Source organism: Siphateles boraxobius, unplaced genomic scaffold, assembly GCF_051911475.1.
Source record: "Siphateles boraxobius isolate OS27281-9 unplaced genomic scaffold, OSU_SipBor_1 1, whole genome shotgun sequence".
Taxonomy (NCBI): Eukaryota; Metazoa; Chordata; class Actinopteri; order Cypriniformes; family Leuciscidae; genus Siphateles; species Siphateles boraxobius.
The window spans coordinates 4,038,519-4,059,583 of record NW_027508699.1 but is presented as its reverse complement, the minus strand read 5'-3'; the positions used below and the strand labels follow the sequence as shown (position 1 = coordinate 4,059,583).

The 21,065-nt window shown below is 44.7% G+C and overlaps 1 protein-coding gene across 1 annotated transcript; it reads right to left on the bottom strand.

Moving 5' to 3' along the window:
* Window positions 1–8,456: 8,456 nt before the first annotated feature.
* On the bottom strand, window positions 8,457–12,943 carry LOC143749865 (uncharacterized). Its single transcript, XM_077242517.1, has 6 exons — window positions 11,370–12,943; window positions 10,336–10,619; window positions 9,895–10,229; window positions 9,281–9,700; window positions 9,011–9,165; window positions 8,457–8,888 (listed from the first exon to the last, which is right to left on the bottom strand). Exons 1-6 carry the CDS (start codon window positions 11,978–11,980, stop codon window positions 8,624–8,626), a joined length of 2,070 nt encoding a protein of 689 aa, XP_077098632.1. The 5' UTR covers window positions 11,981–12,943; the 3' UTR covers window positions 8,457–8,623.
* Window positions 12,944–21,065: the final 8,122 nt, after the last annotated feature.

The window sequence follows — 21,065 nt, the reverse complement described above, 5'->3', positions numbered from 1 at the left end:
CAGAGTTCTCGGACGACACGGTGCGCCGCCCCCGAGCCGTGCACCCTTCGTCCCCCTCTGTCCCAGAGCCGGTTGACAGTGCGCGCTGTCCCCGGACCGTGCCGCTCTCTTCCGCCTCTGTCGCCAGCCTGTGGTCCGTATGACCCCGCTGGTACAGTTCTTGGGAGCCTGGCTAGAGCTTCCCCTCCTGTCCCGCTGGGTCGGGGAATCGGCTACGCGATTCAGTTCGCGCGGTCTCCTCCCCGCTTCAGGGGAGGCCGCTCCACTTTGGTCGGTGGCAACGCCCCTATCATGAGAGCAGAGATCGCCACCCTGCTGGCGAAGGGTGCGATCGAGACTGTCCCTCCGGCCGAGATGAGGACCGGCTTCTACAGCCCGTACTTCATTGTCCCCAAGAAAACCGGTTGGTTACGGCCAATCCTGGACTTGTGCGTGCTGAACCGTTCCCTTCACAGGCTGCCGTTCAAGATGCTCACAGCCAAACGCATTTTCGAATGTGTGCGGCCCCAGGATTGGTTTGCAGCAATCGACCTGAAGGACGCCTACTTTCATGTCTCCATTCTCCCTCGACACAGACCGTTCCTTCGGTTTGCCTTCGAGGGCCAGGCATACCAGTACGCGGTTCTCCCTTTCGGGCTAGCCCTGTCTCCTCGCGTCTTCACGAAGGTCGTCGAGGCAGCCCTTGTTCCCCTTCGGGAACACGGGGTTCGCATCCTCAACTACATCGACGACTGGCTGATCCTAGCTCACTCTCGAGACCAGGTATGCGAACACAGGGACCTAGTGCTCCGGCACCTAGCTCGTCTGGGCCTTCGGGTCAACTGGGAAAAGAGCAAACTTTGCCCCGAGCAGAGGATCTCTTTTCTTGGTATGGATATCGACTTGGTCGTCATGTCCGCGCAGCTTACGAGCGAGTGCGCGCAGTCACTGCTGACTTGCTTGAGACAGTTCGAGGGCAAGAGTACGGTTCCACTGAAACTCTTTCAGAGGCTCCTGGGGCATATGGCATCTGCAGCCGCGGCAACGCCGCTCGGATTGCTTCATATGAGACCGCTTCAGCTTTGGCTTCGCGACCGAGTCCCGAGGTGGGCATGGCAACACGGCTTCCGAGTAACAGTTACTCCGTCCTGCCGTCAGACCTTCACCCCGTGGTCGGACCTCAGTTTTCTACGGGCCGGAGTGCCCCTGGAACGAGCTTCGCGGCACGTTGTTGTAACGACAGATGCCTCGTCCACGGGCTGGGGTGCCATGTGCAATGGACGTGCTGCCGCGGGCTCCTGGACAGGACCCCGCCGCCTCTGGCACGTCAATTGCCTCGAGTTGCTGGCCGTACGTCTTGCTTTGCGCCGCTTCCGGGCCGTGCTCAAGAACCAACACGTACTAGTCCGTTCAGACAATACCGCCACTGTAGCGTACATCAACCATCAAGGTGATCTACTCTCCCGCCGTATGTCGGAACTCGCCCGCCACCTCCTCATATGGAGTCAGAACATTCTGAGGTCGCTTCATGCCATTTATATCCCCGGAGCCCTGAACTGTGCAGCCGACGAGCTCTCACGGCTTTAGCCCCTCCCGGGAGATTGGCGACTCCATCCCCAGTCGGTTCAGCTGATTTGGGACCAGTTCGGGGACGCACAGATAGATCTGTTTGCCTCTCACGACTCGACCCATTGCGACCTCTATTATTCCCTGACCGAGGGCACGCTCGGCACGGATGCACTGGTGCACAGCTGGCCGTGGGGCCGCAAATATGCGTTTCCCCCAGTGAGCCTTCTTGCGCAGACCCTGCAAGGTCAGGGAGGACGAGGAGCAGGTCTTCTGGCCCGCCGTACTGGCCTGCCCGGACCTGGTTCTCCGAACTAGTACTCCTCGTGACAGCACCTCCTTGGCCGATTCCCCTGAGGAAGGACCTCCTTTCTCAGGGACGGGGCACCCTATGGCACCCTCGTCCCGATCTCTGAAACCTCCACGTGTGGCTACTGGACGGGACGAGGCAGGTTTGAGTACCCTACCACCAGCAGTGGCGGCTACCATATCTTCCGCTAGAGCGTCGTCCACAAGACACGTCTATGCGTTGAAGTGGAACCTCTTCGTCAACTGGTGCTCTTCTCACCGAGAAGACCCCCGGAGATGTGCGATTAGTTTCGTGCTTTCCTTCCTTCAAGATAGGCTGGAGCGAAGGCTGTCTCCCTCCACCCTGAAAGTCTATGTTGCCGCTATTGCCGCACACCATGACCCGGTCGAAGGTAAGTCTGTTGGAAAGCACGACCTGATCATCAGGTTCCTGAGAGGAGCAAGGAGACTGAATCCTCCTCGCCCTCCTCTCGTTCCCTGTTGGTACCTCTCAGTGGTTCTAACTGCCCTGCAGAGTGCTCCCTTTGAGCCATTGCAATCAGTGGAGCTTTAGTTCCTGTCTATGAAGACAGCGCTCCTGGTTGCATTGGCCTCCATCAAGAGGGTAGGGGACCTGCACGCATTCCCCGTTGACGAAGCGTGCCTGGAATTTAGGCCGGCTTACTCTCACGTGATCCTGAGACCCCGGCCTGGATATGTGCCCAAGGTTCCTACCACTCCCTTCCGGGACCAGGTGGTGAACCTGCAAGCGCTGCCCCCGGAGGAGGCAGACCCAGCCTTGGCACTGCTCTGTCCAGTACGCGCCCTCCGCGCCTATGTAGACAGGACGCAGTGTTTCAGGACCTCAGACCAGCTCTTTGTCTGTTATGGTGGGAAGCTGAAGGGAAAGGCTCTCTCCAAGCAAAGGTTGTCTCACTGGATAGTGGACGCCATTGCTTTGGCATACCAGCAGCAAGGTCGACCGTGCCCCCTTGGTGTGACTGCCCACTCCACCCGGAGTGTGGCATCCTCTTGGGCTCTAGCGCATGGTGCCTCGCTAACAGACATCTGCAGAGCTGCAGGCTGGGCGACACCTAACACATTCGCCAGATTCTATAATCTCCGAGTGGAGCCAGTGTCCTCTCATGTACTCGCTTCAACCAGGTAGTACTGGATCCGCTCAGGTGTCTTCGCTTGCTCGCCATTCCACTCCACTGACTGGATACGTGCGATTTTCTCCTCAGGTGAGCTTCCCCGAAAGCCCTGAGTTCCTCCAGCACTCCTGACGTTGGCGCCAGTGTCTATTGCATGGGCGTCGGCTAGGTGCCTCCCGTGTGCATGGTCCCTCCCCTGAGCGACCCCCACATGTATATTTCCACTGTAAGCCTCTTTGAGCATGTGTCTTTCCCTTGGCAAGCCACCTTGCCACACCTGGGGTTGAAATATTCCACCTGCGGCTGGACACCCCAGTGTTCTCCATACGTCTCCTTCGGGTCATATGTGTATTCTCTAAGTCCCCCCCTCTGGGTTGGCAGTAATTGCATATTTCCCCTAAACTTTGGGATATGCTCCCCAGTGTACCTTGGTATTCCTGTGCTAAATAGGAGTAATTCGTCCGTGCCAGTCTCACGACAGGGATCTCAGATTTACGCAGGGCACTGGAAGACAGCTGAGAAGGTGGCGTGATTAGACTGGTAACCCCATTCATCGTCATCCGACGTAACTCGGAGTGACAACGAAAGGGAACGTCTCGGTTACGTATGTAACCCTCGTTCCCTGAGTAGGACGTTACGTCTGGCTGCCACTTTCCGCTGTACCGCGGGGATCGCCTGAGCTCAGTCTTGGCTCCTCAGCGAAGAAACATATCTGCCTGTTGCCGGCGTCATCCTTTTATACCTACGAGGTGGGGCGGAGTTACGTCATGCAAATTCCGCAGACCCATGGCATTTCTTTGCCATTGGCTAGTTTTGTAATTCTCGAAGTTGATAGGGTTTCTAAGCGAAACCCCATTCGTCGTCATCCGACGTAACGTCTCCGTTCCCTACTCAGGGAACGAGGGTTACATACATAACCGAGACGTTTTCAGGGAGGTCGGAAAACTCCCAGAGAGAAGTGAGGTATTTACCACTTCTAGGAGATCTGCTTCTAAGCTGTGTAACACATTTTTGAAAAAAGATGTGGGAAGTGCGTCAAGGGCGCAGATTGATGTTTTAGGTGATGTACGGTTTCTTCCAAAATTTTGCCATCAATTTCTTCGAAATCAGACATAGTGGCTACTTTCTCGTGCTGTTGTCTGATCTGCCTGACCCCAGCGCAACTCAAGGATGAGCTGATCACCTTTCTGATATTATTGATTTTCTCAGAGAAGAAAGAAGCAAACTCACTGCACTTTCTCACTGAGAGCATTTCACTGGGAATCTGGCTTGGGGGGTTTGTCAGTCTCTCTACAGTAGCAAAAAGAGTGTGCGTGTTGTTTATATGGCTGTTAATAATATTCGAGAAGAAAGTCTGTCTAGCTTTGCCTAGTTCCTTATTGAAAGCATGGATGCTGTCTTTGTAGATTTTATAATGGACTACAAGTTTTGTCTTCCGCCACATGCGCTCTGCTTTTCTGCATTGTCTTTTCATATTTTGCACTGCTGTTGAGTTTCTCCAAGGTGCTTTTTTTCTGCCACTCTTCTTCCTGACTTTCACAGGAGCAATATCATCAATTACACTCTTAACTTTTGAGTTAAAAGAATCAAGGAGAAAATCAACAGAGTCAGCAGATATGCTTGGTGATAAATATATAGCCTTCATTAATAGTACACTAGTGTTCTCATTTAAGCATCTCTTCTTGACAGACACAGATCTAGCTTCAATGGCAGGAGAGATCAATATATCAAAGAAAATACAAAAATGATCAGACAGGGCTACATCAGATTAAACAGTTTTGATTTCTTTTGCCATATTGTTTTCTGCATTATCTATGTGAATGTTAAAATCTCCAGCAATGGCAAAGCAGTCATACTCTGAGGAAATTGTTGATAACCATTCTGTTAAGTTCTCAACAAAAGCTGGAGAGTATTTTGGAGGCCTGTAAACAATGATAAATAAAATGCGTGGAGCACCTTTTAACACAATACCCAGATATTCGAAAGACGGGTAATTCCCAAATGATATTTGCTTACATTGATAGACATCTTTATAAAGAGCAGCTAAACCTCCGCCTCTTCTGACAGCTCTGCAGACACTCATAAAAGTAAAGTTAGGAGGGGCTGTTTCATTGAAGACTGTTGCACTGCAACTTTCTTCTAGCCAAGTTTCATTTAGCAACATAAAATCCAGGTTGTATGTGGTTATTAAGTCGTTGACTAAAAGTGATTTATTTTTAAGTGAGCGGATGTTTAAAAGTGCTAACTTAACAGTCTTACTTTTTGTCCCCACAGCAATCTTGGTATGTCGTGTAATAGGCACCAGATTAGATGGGTTTGCTGTATGGCTTTTGAAGGCCTTAGACTTTCTATCATGTAATCGAACAGCAATAGAAAAAGATACAGGCACACTGGGTTCCCGCTTGTTCTGTAAACATTTGAGAAAGTTATTGTTATCATAGCGATGACCCGACACATATCACTGAGAGCTGGTATCAGTTGTTTTTGGTTCACCTCGAGCCGCTGGAGGAGGGTGTGGGCCCTGGCGCTGTGGCAGAGGCCGAAGAGCTCTCACAGGAGGAGGGGGAGGGCGAGCTAGGCCGCAGGCTTTGGTGGTTGTGGGGCCTGGCGTTTTTTGGTTGGTATCTGGGGGCTCGCAGCAAAAGAGTGGGATAGTCTAGTTCCAGCATGCACCAGTTGTTCCATTTTCTCTGAGAAGCACAGAAGTGGAGATGCTGGAGAGAGTGATAACGTTTCCGATGAGAGGGGTTGTTGCTCTGGAGTTATTGGAGGCTGTAATATGCTGTCCTGGTTTCCCTGGCTGTTTTCCAGAAAGTCGTCCTTGGGTGCTGTATCTTGGAGCAGTGCTAGTATGTCACAGTCTGTCTGTGGTGAGCTCTGTGGGCAGGGCTCAGCTGAGATTGTGTCCGTGAGCAGAGGTTGTTGTGGCTGAGTGGTGTTATCACTGTCCTTGTGTGATGTGTCAACCGCATGTCCATTCAGGTGCTGAAGTGAAATCCTGTGGTCATTCATACTGTATCCAGGTGTGTGTGTGCCATTCAGGTTGAGTGGATTGGCACACATTGCAGAAGGATGACGGAGGGAGAAGTAGATATTGTCCTTTAGCACTCTTGAACCAAGTTTGTTTGGGTGGTGGCCATCCTGTTGAAACAGTTGCCTCTGACTCCAGAAAAGATTGAAGTTGTCAATAAAGTTCACTCCTTTTATATTGCAGGTTTTTTGCAGCCATGTATTAAGCCCAAGCAACCGTGAAAACCTGTTTGTTCCTCTTGCGGGGAGTGGTCCACTGATGAATGTCTGCACTTTCAGTCTTTTAAGTGTTTCAAAAAGTTCATTTAAATCCTTTTTAAGAAGTTCCGACTGCTCTCTATGAATATCATTCTTCCCCACATGAATGATGAGTCGATTTGCAGTCTTATGTTTCATCAGAATGTTCTGAAGTTCCCTGTTTACATCAGATGTTGTTGCTTGTGGAAGGCAGCCCGTTGTTGTATCCCTGCTATTAATGTTTCTGATTACGGAGTCGCCCACTATCGGAGTCCTGGGCCCGGCTGCGCTCTGAGCTGAGTGCCGCTGTCTGCTCGACATTGAGCCCCAGTTAGCATCAGTGTTAGCTACTGGCTGATTCAGTCTGTGTTCGATCACATTCATCAAATTTGGGGATTCCTCATTCATTAATGCTTCAAATCTGTTCTCAAGATGTATAGGCGGTGGTAGGAGACCAGTTTTTGCAGTCCTTGTCAGAGCCGTATCTGGGGTAGAGGATGCTACTGCAGTAATATGTGATGCTCGTGACAATCTGATGTCTCGAGTGCCTTTGGGTCTCGCACCCTGTTTGTGCCATCGATTAGTAAGTCGATCGGCTTGTTTCTCTACACTCAGTATGGCCTGTCGAGAAGCACTAGATTCATGTGACTCACCGGCTGTATGCTGAGGACGTCCATGACGAAGCTCTGTTGTGTGTTCCGTCTGGTTTGGTGGTCCCGCAATTAACTTTGTTTCAAGAATTGCAATCCTTTGTAAAAGTCTGTGGCAGTTGGAGCAGCAAGTAGATTCCAGAGGAGGCATTTTCTTATCCTTATGAATGTAGGCTATTGTGTTTTCTCTTCCCCGGAATGTAAGCTTTCAGTTGGAGGCTGGTCGAATAAAATAATTCTGCTTTTTTTTTGTAGTAATCCAAGCGTTTGAGCACTGTGCTGATTTGCTGAAGTTAAAATTAGGTGATAAAAGGAGATAAAATATAGAAATATAAAAGCGATAGAGCAAAGCGCGGAGCAGTAAGCGAGAGCGTCCGAACAGTAGCTGAGCAGGAAGTAGAAAAAGTGGTGGAGATGCGAGGGAGAAGAACCACATGTACAGCGAGGGAGAAGAACCACATGAAACTATATGTGACCGATCACGGAAAGTAGGGACACAAGTCGGTTTTGGGGCATTTTGAGTTATTCACAGATTCTGAAAGTGTAGTCTCAAAGCTTTCCAACGATGTGTAACACATGGAAATCTGATAATATTTGGAGAAGTTGTGGCCATTTGAAGGTAGGCACACAAAAAAGCTAAAAGGGGAGAAAACAGCCTCAAAAGATTGTGCAGTTCTCACCTCTCTCTGCTGCTGGGAGTGACAATAGGGCTCATTTACATCTCATTTAGATAAGCCATACCCCCTGTAAAGCTCCCCCCTGTAAAGCTGTAAAGCACAGGGGGGAGCAAAAAGGTCAGGTAAATGTGCCATCAAAGAAAAAAAAAAGTTTGCAAACAGGTAATAAATAAACGTCTCTTAGCATCTACCGATAAAACTGTATAGGCAACTCTTATGTACACTGAATAAAAAATAAGATAAACTCTAGAGAATGTTAAAATCAGAAACAGGATGTGCTATGTGATTTTATATATATATATATATATATATATATATATGCTGGGCAGTAGCTAATATTAAGAAATATGTTGTGCTTTTACTTTTAAAAATGTTGGTAACGTTACAGTTAATGCTTACAAACATTGAAGATTTTGAATACAGAAGTTACATTTGTAATGGTGTATTTTCATTTAGATGTGGTATTATTATTTGTGCAGTAGCTAAGATTAATTACTGCATAAATTAATTAAGATTATTAAGTAATAAATTCATTTTAAGACAGCATGGAATAGATTGTAGAATATGCTGTTAGCTATAATTTGGATGGTATAGTACCATGAGCCACAATTAAAGTCTTGTGACACTCATGGCAGGCGTTATTGTTGTTGTTGTCGAGTTTCTGCGCGCCGATTGCTTTGGGCCGGGCCTAGTCAAAGTCCAGGGCTGTTTTTTAGTCCCCGTCCGTCCCTACATACAGTATAGGAGTTTGCATCAGAATAGATTTTATTGCCATTGTCAATGAAAGGTTTTACAGACTAGGAATTTTCTTCGGTGTACTCATGCAACATGAAACACAAACTTTTGCTAATGATAAAAAATAAGCAATAAACTGGTTGATTGATATATTCTTTTTTTATTTTCCATAATCAAATCAATCAAACATTGTTTAGAGTGCTTTTAATACAAGAATGTAAAACTAAATTCAGGTGGTTGGTTGATAAAGTGACATTGCAGGTGTTGTAAACAAGAAAAAAGGTCTTTGTGACATAGTCCAATGAAATTACATTCGCATCCTCTTCTGTGGACTCTTCTGTGTTGTGACCCTTGGCGCTGGGCATGTGATGTCTCTTGCCTCGTCAGCACCGAATGGCATGATTTTTTCATATAGATAGGTCTGCCTGTCAATTTTCAGTCCAGGTGGGGCCAGGACAGGAAGACCGTCGACAGGGGGCAGATCTGCTCCGTCGCGCAGTAGCTGATATTCGACAGGTTGTGCATCACGGTGACTTTTTGCAAGCACCACACCTGGTCTCTTGGCTTCAAAGCTGTGACAGAAAAAGCACATAAGACATTTTAAACATGGCAAAGTATTTTCTTATAAAAAACTGTCATGTGTATGTTGTTGCTATGTTATATTGTATGTACACAATGTGAAAGTTTCAATTACCTGAAGTGCTGATAACTCTTGATCTGTGGGAGTCTACGGAAGTGGCGAGTCAGATGCTGCTGCCAGTCGAAGGTCTGGACTAAAACTTTGCCCTCTGCCGTTCCAACAAGCTGTGGGATATTGAGGCGACTCACAGGAGAGCTGTTTTCCACAACCTGATGACAAAAAAGAGAAGAGAGGAAGAAAAAAAAAGATCCTCAGTTAAATGTTTCATTGAAGCAGAACAGAAAACAGCACTGAAGTCATTAAAGCAAAGTAAAGTTAAAGTACCTCAGCGATGTCTGCCAAAGTGTTGACTCTTGTCTTCATGTAGGCTTGCTTGATGAGTCCAAAGCCACAGTCAGGGGAAAACTTGGTGTGGCCAGCAATAAGGAAGTGGATTTCAATTTTATCGTGAAGCTTGTGTCCAACCCGCCAGGCAAGGTACCAGAGCATGAAGTTGTTCTTGTTCTGCCCACTGCAGTTGTCACAATAAAGATCCACCTCTGTTTCTCCAACTCCAAAGTTGCCGAAGAAATGATGCATGTAGCTGATGACTTCATTGCTTCCCTTAGTAGATGACATGCCTTCATCAATCAGGTAATTCACCTGTTTCTGCAGCCCTTCACATGAAACACCAAATAGGCCACATTTCCGTGGGGTCAGGAAGTACATTGGTCCTGGCTGGAGAGGGTTTGAGGGAAAGTGTAACTGTAGGAGACAGAGGGAGAGAGGGAACTTGGATTAGATTAAATTAAATTTGCATCTATTCATAATTGTCTAATAAAGATAAAACTTACTATATTGATGCTATTCTGCATTTGCACTATTTATTCTCATGCACCAAATCGCCCTTTAAGGGACATTAATGAAGTAAAGTGAAGTAAATGTGTGTGAAATATTACCTGCTGAGCAAAATCAAAACTGTAATGCATCCTAATCTTCTTGCTTGCTGGTAGGGATGGTCCAAAAGACAGGTTAGAGCCAGAGCAAATCTTTCTGCAGGCAGCAGTCATGTCGTTGTACACAGCCCTCTCTTTCTGCACAAGGGAAAGATGATCTTGTTGCTTCTTTACTGCTTCAGACTTTCTATCATCTGGGAGGTTTGCACTTCGTATCAGCTGCTCGGTATTGCTTTGGCACTGCCAGCAGAGATCTGTGCGTGGCCGGCAACTTTTGATGTGTGGGAGAAGTCGGTTCCACAGTGCTTTGAAGCTGGTTTTACAAACTGCACGCTCACCTGAAAAACAGATATTGCTTATGGTTAATTGTATTGTAATTGCTAATAGTGCTCCGCATTATTTCACTTTATAAGCACTCAATTTTAAATCAATGTTTACACATACCAAGCTCCTTAGCAGACTTCACGTAGAGACGCCACACTGAGGCCTTGGACACATGAGTTGGCAGCAACTTCACATGCCAATCCTTATGCCCAGGCTGTCGGCCAGGCAGCATGATGGCATTGTCTTCTGCATAGTTTTTTATGAAGTCCACAACTCTGTTGATATCCTCAGGGCTGATGAACCTGGCTGGTGGACGTGGCAGTGAGTGCTTCTTCCTCAAACGTGGTCTTGCCCCATTCTCCTCATAGTGTTTGACTATATCAGCCAGGGTGTCTCTGCCAATGCTGAAAAAAGGGGGGAAAAAAGAAAAAACGTTTAACATCATGGTCTTGCTAACAGGCATCTTGTCACCTATATCAAAATGTATTGTACAAATTATAGGTACTTTTACTTTACTGAAGTAAATTTTATGATGAATACTTTTTACTTTTACTTACTTTAGAGCTTGTATCTGTACTTCTTGTTTTAGTCCTGGTTTAGACCTCACAGTTAGTGGTTAGACCTGGTTCGAGTCAAAGGATTAAAAAAATCCTGTACATTAAACTCTTCATAAATACTTTTACTTTTGACTTATAACGCACATTTTACGGCTACGTATACTTTATACTTTTACTTAAGTAGGAATTTAATCTGATACATTTACGATTACGTTAGTAAATCCTTGGTAAGAATATTAAGTAGTACTTCCTCCACCACTGGCTAAAATTATTAGCATCACAATCAATTCAAGAATGCTAACAGGCAGGTTTACCTGGGCTAAGTTAAGTCATTAACACCAGTCAATTCAAGCAATTGAAGCATTATTCAAATTAATAGCAGAAGCTCACATTACCATCTTAAAGCTCATTATAGTAATGGGGGTTTTGGCAAGTGATATGGTGCTAACGATTAGCAGCTAACGTTACAATTAAAACGACAGTCCTGAGCTAGCTAAAAACAATAGGTAGGTATTGGAAGGTCTAAACATGGACTAAACATGAGCTGAACTTAGAATGAACTTAAAACGACAAACTTTGATGTTTATGGAAACTCACCCCATAAGAAACAGAAAAGTATTCTTGCAGATCTCGTTGCCTCCAATGAAATAAGTCGTTCGGGCACACTTTCTCTTTGTCGGGATCTTCTTTGTGGATGTAACCATCTCCGAAGTTTGCACTGTGCTTCTGTTTGCCTCTAAATGTCCAATAATTCGCATGCCCTGCCACTCTTTTTCCGCAGCTAAAGAATCCAGCCGTATGTTGTACATAATGTCTGGAGAAAGCTTCTGGCTACAAGACTGTCTCCCATGCAGAGAGTTCTCTTTTCTCCTGATGTAACATTTACAGTCAAAGTTACGGATTTTCCCCATTTCTCTATCTATATCCCCATCAAATGTTACTATCGATATAGCCTCTGATATCTTACGGTCCAACTCGTCTGACACCAGTCCGATACATTCTTCCTCGTCTTCATCTTCGCTCAGTTGTAGATTATGGATATTATTCAGTCTTATCATGCCACTTTCATCGTCGCTCAGATCGTCTTCAGAATCAGTGAACGCTTGTTCATAAGCATCCGGCTTGTCGAAGAAGTACTTCAAAACATTTTCGTTGTAACGGCCACGGTTCAGCTCGTCTGCGACATTCTTTGCGGCGTCCATCTTCATTGAATTTTGATATCAGATAGAGCCGACTAGAGCGCTGCATAATTAAGTAGCCACGCTGTTAGGGGGCGGGGGCAAAAGCGCCGGCGGCTATTCAGTATGGAAATACACACAGACAATGACACGCCCCTACTGCATGCTAGAATCTCCGAAAAACAAGCCGATTTCAACCTCAAAATGTACGCTTTTGAATATACCAATACTGTTATCTCAAACATGGAGAGGCTTCTTCATGATCTCAACTAACAGATTCTGCAAAAAAGCGGAAATCACCAATTTTGGAAAAAAACGCTTGTTTCTCATTTTGCTCGCAAGTTGTGCTGCCGACTTGTGTCACTGCTTTCCGTGACGGGTCACATATGCAACTATATATTTTTTCTAACAGGGTAGTAAAAGTTTAGCTGGCTAAATATGAGCTGTTACTGTGGCTGAGCTGGTTAAAGCATGAAGCCTTGTTTAAACTCGACGCGTCCGCATGCGCCCAAAGGTGCGTGAGCCCAAAAATGGCATGATTGTAACAGCGTGCGCGTCTCTGCATCCCCTAGTCACCATTTACTACATACAAAAGGCTTTTTTTCCTCTGATTTTGAAAACTCTTTGCGATCGACTTAAAATGCTTCCAAGATCGACTTGTCGACCGCGATCGACGGGTTGGTGATTCCTGTAACGTTGTTTTACGGTCAATGACAAGAGTACTAATCTGCTGTGTCACGAACGTCACCAGCACATTTATCCCCACATAGCAAAGCCATAACACAGCGAGGGAGAAGAACTAAGTTACATGAAACAATCCAACTACCTATTTTACACCACTGACAAGGGAAAAGTCACTACTCACGGTGTTTATGGCTAGCTTCTAGCTTTCTGCTGCTTCTCTTTCAAGGTAGTGACGAAACGCGCTCTGTAGCGCTGTTTGTTCGCTGTCGGCTACGGTAGAAACATGACGTCACACTATGTCAACCTTCTTAGAAGGGGGTGCCCGCGGTTATGTAGATATAAATGTCTCATTCTAAGGTAATAAAAACATTACGGTTTATTAAGTAAGTTCTTTATACACCACTGAAAACATAGTTATGGATGTCATATTGCATTTCTGTTATTCTGTTAATAGATACTCAAAATCTTTAACACTGCTGCAATTACAACCCCAAATCAGAAAAAGTTGGGACATTTTGTAAAATAAAATAAAATCAAGAATCTGTGATTTGTTCATTCTATTTAACCTTTTATTAACTGACAAAAGTACAAATAAACGTTTTCCGATGTTTTCACTGAAGGGTCCCGAAGGGTCATCTCCACCGTGGTCACCCAAAGGGTCATCTCCGCCATAAGGGTCATCTCCACAGTGGCCACCCGAAGGGTAATCTCCACCATGGTCACCCGAAGGGTCATCTCCGCCATGGCCGCCATAAGGGCATCTCCACAGTGGCCAACCGAAGGGTCATCTCCACCGTGGCCACCCGAAGGGTCATCTCCGCCATGGCCGCCCAAAGGGTCATCTCCACCGTGGCCACCCAAAGGGTCATCTCCACCATGGTCACCCGAAGGGTCATCTCGGCCATGGCCGCCAGAAGGGTCATCTCCACCGTAGCCACCCAAAGGGTCATCTCCACCGTGGCCACCCGAAGGGTCATCTCCGCCATGGCCGCCCAAAGGGTCATCTCCACCGTGGGTCAGCTCTGCCTTGGCCGCCTGCACAACCTGCTACGCCCTGGAGGCTTCCTACTCCGAATAGCCCCCCCCCCCCCCCATTGATGTAATACGGCGCGAGGTTGCGCCTTGTAGGAGGGGAAGCTTCTGTCACGTTTAGCGTTTATGTTTGTCACCCAGTTTGTACATGTGTTTCTTTGATTTAATTTTGTCTGTTCATTTGGTCTGTTTTGTGTATTTAAGACCATTGTTTCAGTCTGTTCTTTGTCTTTCTTCGTCGCTACATGCTTGATTGTACCGTTGATGTTTCTTTTGTATCCCGTCTGTAAGTTTTCCAGTTTGTTTGAATAAACACTGCTGCAATTAGATACTGCATCTTTCCCTGCATCAACCAGCCCGTGACAGTAGGGATGGGGAAATGAAGCCTCATGAAGCAATTTGGCTTTCCCCTGACTGTTCAGAACTGTTCAAAAGATTCAAAGCTTCGAGAGTGTTGAGAACAGCGCCATCTTGTGCTTATTTAAAAACAAAGCAGCCAGAAGCCTTTATAAGAAGCTCTGTCAGATGAAGCAACCACAACACACTCCATAGTTTCAATGTTATGTATACAAATAAAAGCCTTACACGTTTGTGTTTCATTTGTCCATTAAATAAATTCCTTTACCCATTAAAGTGTGACAATAAAATATAAAATGAGCTTATATGATTCAATAAGACCTAATGTAGGCCTACTATCACTCTCTCTGCGAACATATACACATACACACACACATAGTGAATAAGGACATTGTGTGATAGGATCATCTGTTATTAAATGTGCTTATGACACTTGGCAGTGATTGTGCTTATGTAACTGTAGGAATGACAGAAAGGTGATAAAGCTTTGAATTATTTTTTATTAAGAAATAAAAGCTGTTTCACAGTGTTGGGGCTGAGTTAATTTCTCCTCTTAGACAGTACTTCCCCAGCCTTAGAGAACACTCTTTCACATGGTACAGAGGAGGCCGGGGTACAAAGAAACTGTAATGCCAATGTATATAGATGGGGGTAGACATGTTTCTGCATTCTCCAGTATTCAAGTGGATCTTCAGCTCTTTGTATGTTTGTCTCTGTAAGGTATTTATCCACTTCTACGATAGAATCCGAAGTGGCATTTGAGCTTGTTTGTGTTGGTCTACAGCACTGTCCAACAGAAGCCAAAGGTTTCCACCTCAGAAGTGTGAGGAGAAAAAAAAATATTGGGAGTGACTGTACATGTACATTGACTGAATATAAGACACATAAATGGTCAACAATTCTAAAATTCAATAATTAAATTTAATAATAAATAAATACTTGAGCTTGGTAACCCAACTTGGGCTGTTGGGTTAATGACAGTGCTTCTGTTGACTGAATGCTTGATGATGTGGATGGTCTTTCTTCCTTCGGCCCTGATGACATTACCACATTCTGCTTTTAGCTGTTTGACAGCCTCTGTCATTTTAGTTTGGTTAAGGAAACCCAACTTTTTAAACCTTGGGTCCAGCAAAGTTGCCATGGTCTGAAATGCCTTAGCATGGATGATGTGCTGAATATTCAAAATATTCCCAGATAGGTGAAGTCTTCCTTTTTTTGGCTGTTGCCATTGCTCTAAATACAAATCCTTCGCCAAACACCAACACCCTATCCTACCCTCCACTAAACCCACCCTAACCCCAAATAACAATAATAATACATAAAAAATACCAAAAGTGCAAAGATTTTACAAAAACAAAAAGACAAAAAAGAATAAGTAGTTTTACATTTACATTTTAGCTGACGCTTTTATCCAAAGCGACTTACAATTGCTATATTTCAGAGGTCGCACGCCTCTGGAGCAACTAGGGGTTAAGTGTCTTGCTCAGGGACACATTGGTGTCTCACAGTGGATTCGAACCCGGGTCTCTCACACTAAAGGCATGTGTCTTATCCACTGCGCCATCACCACCCCCATTTTGGTTATTTAAATGTTATGTATCGATTCACTTTCAAAGTACAGAACTCTCCTCACAAACCCAACAACCAGACTGAGCCAACAAGGACTTGTTAAGTAAGATCTGGGGTTCGAGCCTTCTGACACCCAAAGCGAAATGCGCACGTGATTAGACAGAAAGTGAGGCTTCATGTGTCATCGATCACTCTGGGATACCAATACACACCCCGATACGGGGCTTAAATTAGAAATTGCGTCGCATTTGTGATACGCACATCGAAGCTTCAGTGTCATACGTAGCATCACTACGTGACAGGGAATTAATATTTCTAAGAATTAATAAACGATTAACGCTGAGTCTTCACGGGACAAACAGGTGGGTTGATTGTAATATTCATTTTACTACATTAAGTTAATTATATTAACTGATCCAAATAGTAATCAATTATAACCAGTTATTATTGATTATTAATATTTCATAGAGCTAATTTGCTACAGATGCATTGAACATTGTATACATTTTAAATTTTGCTGATTACTTACGAAGCACTAAATGGTTTAGCTCCCCAGTACTTGAGCGAGTAACGCATTATAGTCCTTCACGTCTATAGCGATCTCAAAATTCCGGCCAGTTGATTATACCTAGCTAAAAACCCATCTCTTTGACCTAGCAAACACATAACACATTATCAACTTCTATAATTCTATGTTAGGCTGCATAGATTAGGTCAGCCGGAACCGGGAACACTTCCCATAAATTCTGATGTACTCGTTGCATCATATGAAGAATGATGTCTACGCTAATATTAGTCTCTCTGTTTATCCCGATGTTTGCCGCAGTCCACCTGATCCAGGCCGTATCCGGATGTGATGAAGGACCTGCTCCTAGACACGACGACAAATCAGTCCTGAAGTGTCAACTAGTCTCTCCCCTGAGAGTAAAATCTGTATTATGAATTTTTAATGCAAGACAAGTAATTTGGTGAGGTCAATTTGTAAAGAAAGACTGCATGCCTGCACACAGGGTTTTACCTGCATAGACTTTATTATGACTTTATTTATTTTTATAAATTATGAGGCGCCTGCCTCCATCAAATTTCATGCTACCTCCGGTTCTCGACGAAACTCAGACAGGCATTCACATGCTCAGATACCCTTTTTCCACCGTGACGGTTCTGTTGCGGGTTCCCGGTGTCCATTCTCTAACCGTATAGTTTGCTGATAGTGCTGAGCAGATCGCGGTTATATCCACAGATAATCCGTGAGTCGGGCAGGCCAAGTAATTACAAAATAACATTTCAAATAATCGAGGGTGGATGAGAGATTAATAATTAAAATGTGTTGAGTTTAATAAAGACACGGAACTCTCATCACGGTAAAACGCAATGAATGTGCGTCACTTTTTCTTTCATTTTCAACAACGTAATTCTCTTCAGGGAAAACCAATCAAGGAAAATATATGCAGGGCCCAACATTAACGCTTGTCCGGGACAAAAATAATCCTGAATACCATCACGATTGAAAATGAGACACTGATTTCATAAGCATATTTTTTGGCTTCTACGAATGCCATGGCCAGGGAACCACAGACGTACCGGAGGTGGGGCAGAGAGGTGGAGGACAGGGACCCGGCTTGGAAGGAGGAGGCCCGAAGCAGGGTCTGAGTGTGGTGCATGACTCTTACCTGTCTCCACGAGACAGTCAGGGATGCGAGAGAAGGCGGATGACCGGGTCCTCGAACCGCACCCAGCTGCCGTGCTGGCGAACAAGAGGGGTCTGAGGGGTGCACGGCTTTACAGGGTCGCACACCGCCAGACTTACCCTGGGACCCAGGAACAGAGGAATTTGCTCTTTCTTTGAAGTGTGGGTACCACTTGCTCCACTTCTTTTGAGAGCCAGCAGTGTAACAGACACACACAGAAACAAAGACTCCACCCGGCCCTCACCCAGGGGGAGGGAGTGTTTCCGTGACCAACTCCAAGAGCATCCTCCTCCGTCCCTGGCCGGCCCTGCTCCAGAATGCTTTCGATGTCGCTTTGCCACCTGGCTTTGTAACGCCTGGAGCGGGCTGGGCGTCCCTACTGCGGTCGGCTCTATGGCCTTAGGCCTGGCTGGAGGCTGTTGCGGAGGCTCAGTGGGAGCGGCGGAGTTGCTGGTAACCTGGTAAGCTCTCCATGCATTTTTGGAAAGAAAGGCACTGGGGCGGCGAGCTGAGAACCAGCGCGACCCGCCCCGAGATACCAAACCTCCAACCGAGACTGAACGGGACACGGTGGAGGGTTCCACTCGAGCCCAGCAGCCTTGGCAGCCTGTTTCAGCATAGCTGACATTTCTGGATCTGGCTCAGGCAACGTTACACTCCCAGAGGGAGATAACACAGCCGAGTCGTCATCTCCAGAGGCCAACTCACCCTTCGATGCTGCTATCGACATCTTATCCTCTGGGGGAACCCCAATTGAAGCGGCTGATCGGTCCATTACAGAGGGACCAGCATGTTCAACAGGAATTCCATCGACATCCATCACTATCCTCCGATCACCCATTCCACACAGCACCCGGGGGTCGGGCATGGAAATGGGGACTCGTGCTTTGCGGACAAAGGCGTGTCTCGATCTCAACACTGTGACAGTCATATTACCGCAATGGGAACATGAACTGTCAACAAAAGCTGCTTCAAGCGTGCTGTAAGCCCAACACGTGATGCAACAATTGTGACCTGCAGAGAGGAAAAGGGAACGACCGCATCCAGAAACTGACAGGTGGAATAACATTTTTTTTATTTTTTTTAAAGTCTGTAGAACACCAGCACTGGGAGAGTCTTCCAGAAGAACACCGACACACTCGTTGTAAACACCAGCACTCTTCAGAGACATCAAACGATCGGCTCCGAAGCGAAAGGCAACTAGTGCATACATCCACTTCCGTATTTTGCCCGTGCCGCGGTGGCGGAGTGTGATCACGCACGCCAATTCCATTGGCTCGTTCAATAGTACTCGAAGATGACTGGCTCCCCAAGCGTGATCCCCACTCAGTCGACGTCGACTACGTTATCGACTGAAAGGGAACGTGCATCATGTTTATTTTCTTTATTTTACAAAAAACACAACATTTTGGTTTTATTATTAGTGTACACAAATAAAATAAGGCATTTAACAGTTTTGAATGATGTATAACACTTGCCTGAATGACAAAAATCGATGGAGTTATTTGAGTCTCTTTTGCACTGATAAGAAAAAAAGCAACAGAGGGTTAATCCTGAGAATTTGAATAATTGTAATGTGATGATCAGAAACAGATATCTAAATCAAAGATAACGGTTGGCGGGTGGATTATTTATTTTTAACAGCGGATTTGGGTGACTCAAAGTGCACTAGATTAATGAATTTATCTTTAAAATGCACAAATTTTGTTTTGTTTTGTCATTTTAAATGACTCCCAAAAATGCAGCAGGTAAAGATATTGATTTTGGTTAAATTAGCTGTCTTTCTTCTTACAATAATGGTGCAAATGTTCAAAATTCATTCAGATGTTAGGAGGAATTGAATATTATTTCAATTCTTGAAATAACATTTATTATCTTGTCTTACAATTGTAATATGACAGTATCATGTTGATCTTTTTGCACCATTACAAGGTAATCCAATATTTTTTTATTTTCTTATTTTCCTTATAGCTGAGTACCGGTGTGTCACAGGGACAGGGATTTGCCATTGAGCTCTTTGCAACCTTTCAGCTGGTCCTCTGTGTCTTGGCCACAACAGACAAACACCGGACTGATGTAGCTGGCTCTGCACCCCTAGCCATCGGACTATCAGTTGGTTTAGGGCACCTGGTGGCAGTAAGCACTTGATAATTGACTTTTCATCAACTAAAAGTAAATGATACACAATGTTCTTAGATCAGTAGATTTCCAATCAAGCTCAGTGCAGACTCTTTTCTGCTGCATGCATAAACTTACAAGCTCATCATTCTGATCCCCAGATCATTTTCACCGGCTGCGGCATCAACCCTGCTCGATCTTCTGGACCAGCCGTTATTCTTGAATCCTTTAAAATCCACTGGGTAAGTTTGTATCTCGTTTTATCAACAAGGTTGTTGACAATTCATAATTTACTTCATTATACATTCATAATTTCAACTGCTGCTGGCTGGATTGAGCGTCCAGCGAGCGTCGGTAAGCAACCAGTCGTGATCACGGCCATTTGACTGCTTTAATTGGGATAACCGGCCCCAAAGCATCAATCATACAAAATGAGGTTTCACTTTATTTAACACATTCTTTTGTCTATAAGTAACATTGCACCTTCATGTCTTCTAACTCTCATTAGAGTATTAGTTGAGTATTAGTAGACTGGTAGGGTTAGGGTTAGAATAAGTTGACATGTAGTTGCAAATTTACTTATAGTAACATTTAAGTAGATTGTCTGTTGGAAGACCATCAGAATAAAGAGTTTGCAGATATGAAGCAGATAGTCCACTAATACTCTAATGAGAGTTAGTTGACATGTAGTTGCAAAGTTACTTATAGTTAACAGAAGGTTCAAAAGGGACCATCAAAATAAAGTGTTACCAAAGAACATAATCATATCAACAGATGCATATTAAATGAGCTAGAGAGGGCGGAACACAAAACAAAAACTGCCAAAAATAAATTGTTTCTGAAACTTGCCAAGGCAGACTGCCAGCCAGCCACTGATGGATCACGTGACATGCCAGTGGCGGCTCCTGCCAGCCAGCTGAGCATTGAACCCCTACTGGGAAAGTACTTATACCCTCGGTGAGTAAAGTCATTAAGTGTTAGTCCAATGTAATAACGTTAACTAGCATTTTTTGGGATAAGAAAATCCTCTTTGGGTTAAAATGATCGAACACAACCTAAGGGTTAATTCAGATCCTGATTAAGTTTGATTTGATATCGATTCATTTAGATATACTGTCTATCATGTACAATGCACGTCGAATAAAATGTTTGAATTAATGTTGTAAACTACAAAGTACAGAGATTTCTGTCAGTTGGTACATTAGGCCTACTATAATATTAAAGGTTAAAATTAACAACTGATTTGTACCAATTAAAATTTTGTATCAATTAACAATTCATTTAAATTGCACTTAAGAGAGTTTTTATAATTACAAAGTTATAGTAACCTTTTAAAGACATAATTATGTTTCTACACCAAATCGTTGACGTCTTTAAAACTGTTATGGACATTTTTTTAATAAAATGTCAGAATCCTTTTACATCAACTGTTTGTTTCCTAAACTGACCTTTTTTTAACTGAATTCTTGATGTACTTGATGTTTCCAAAATGGGGCAACATACAAGATCAGAGAGCGTGGTGTAAACAACCTTCTCAAATACACAATGAAATTATATGATCACTTCCACATTAATATGACACAATTACAGCCTGATAGGAGATTGTGTACAAAATACTTGAATTGTGCTTGAAATATTTTAGTTATTTACTCTTGCATATAACATAT

Coding starts and splice junctions, on each gene's coding strand:
- LOC143749865 (XM_077242517.1), bottom strand. CDS start 11,980: ATGAAGATGGACGCCGCAAAGAATGTCGCAGACGAGCTGAACCGTGGC. Junction 10,230..10,335: donor GAAGTCTGCTAAGGAGCTTG/GTATGTGTAAAC, acceptor TCTGTTTTTCAG/GTGAGCGTGCAGTTTGTAAA. Junction 9,701..9,894: donor GTTTTGATTTTGCTCAGCAG/GTAATATTTCAC, acceptor TGTCTCCTACAG/TTACACTTTCCCTCAAACCC.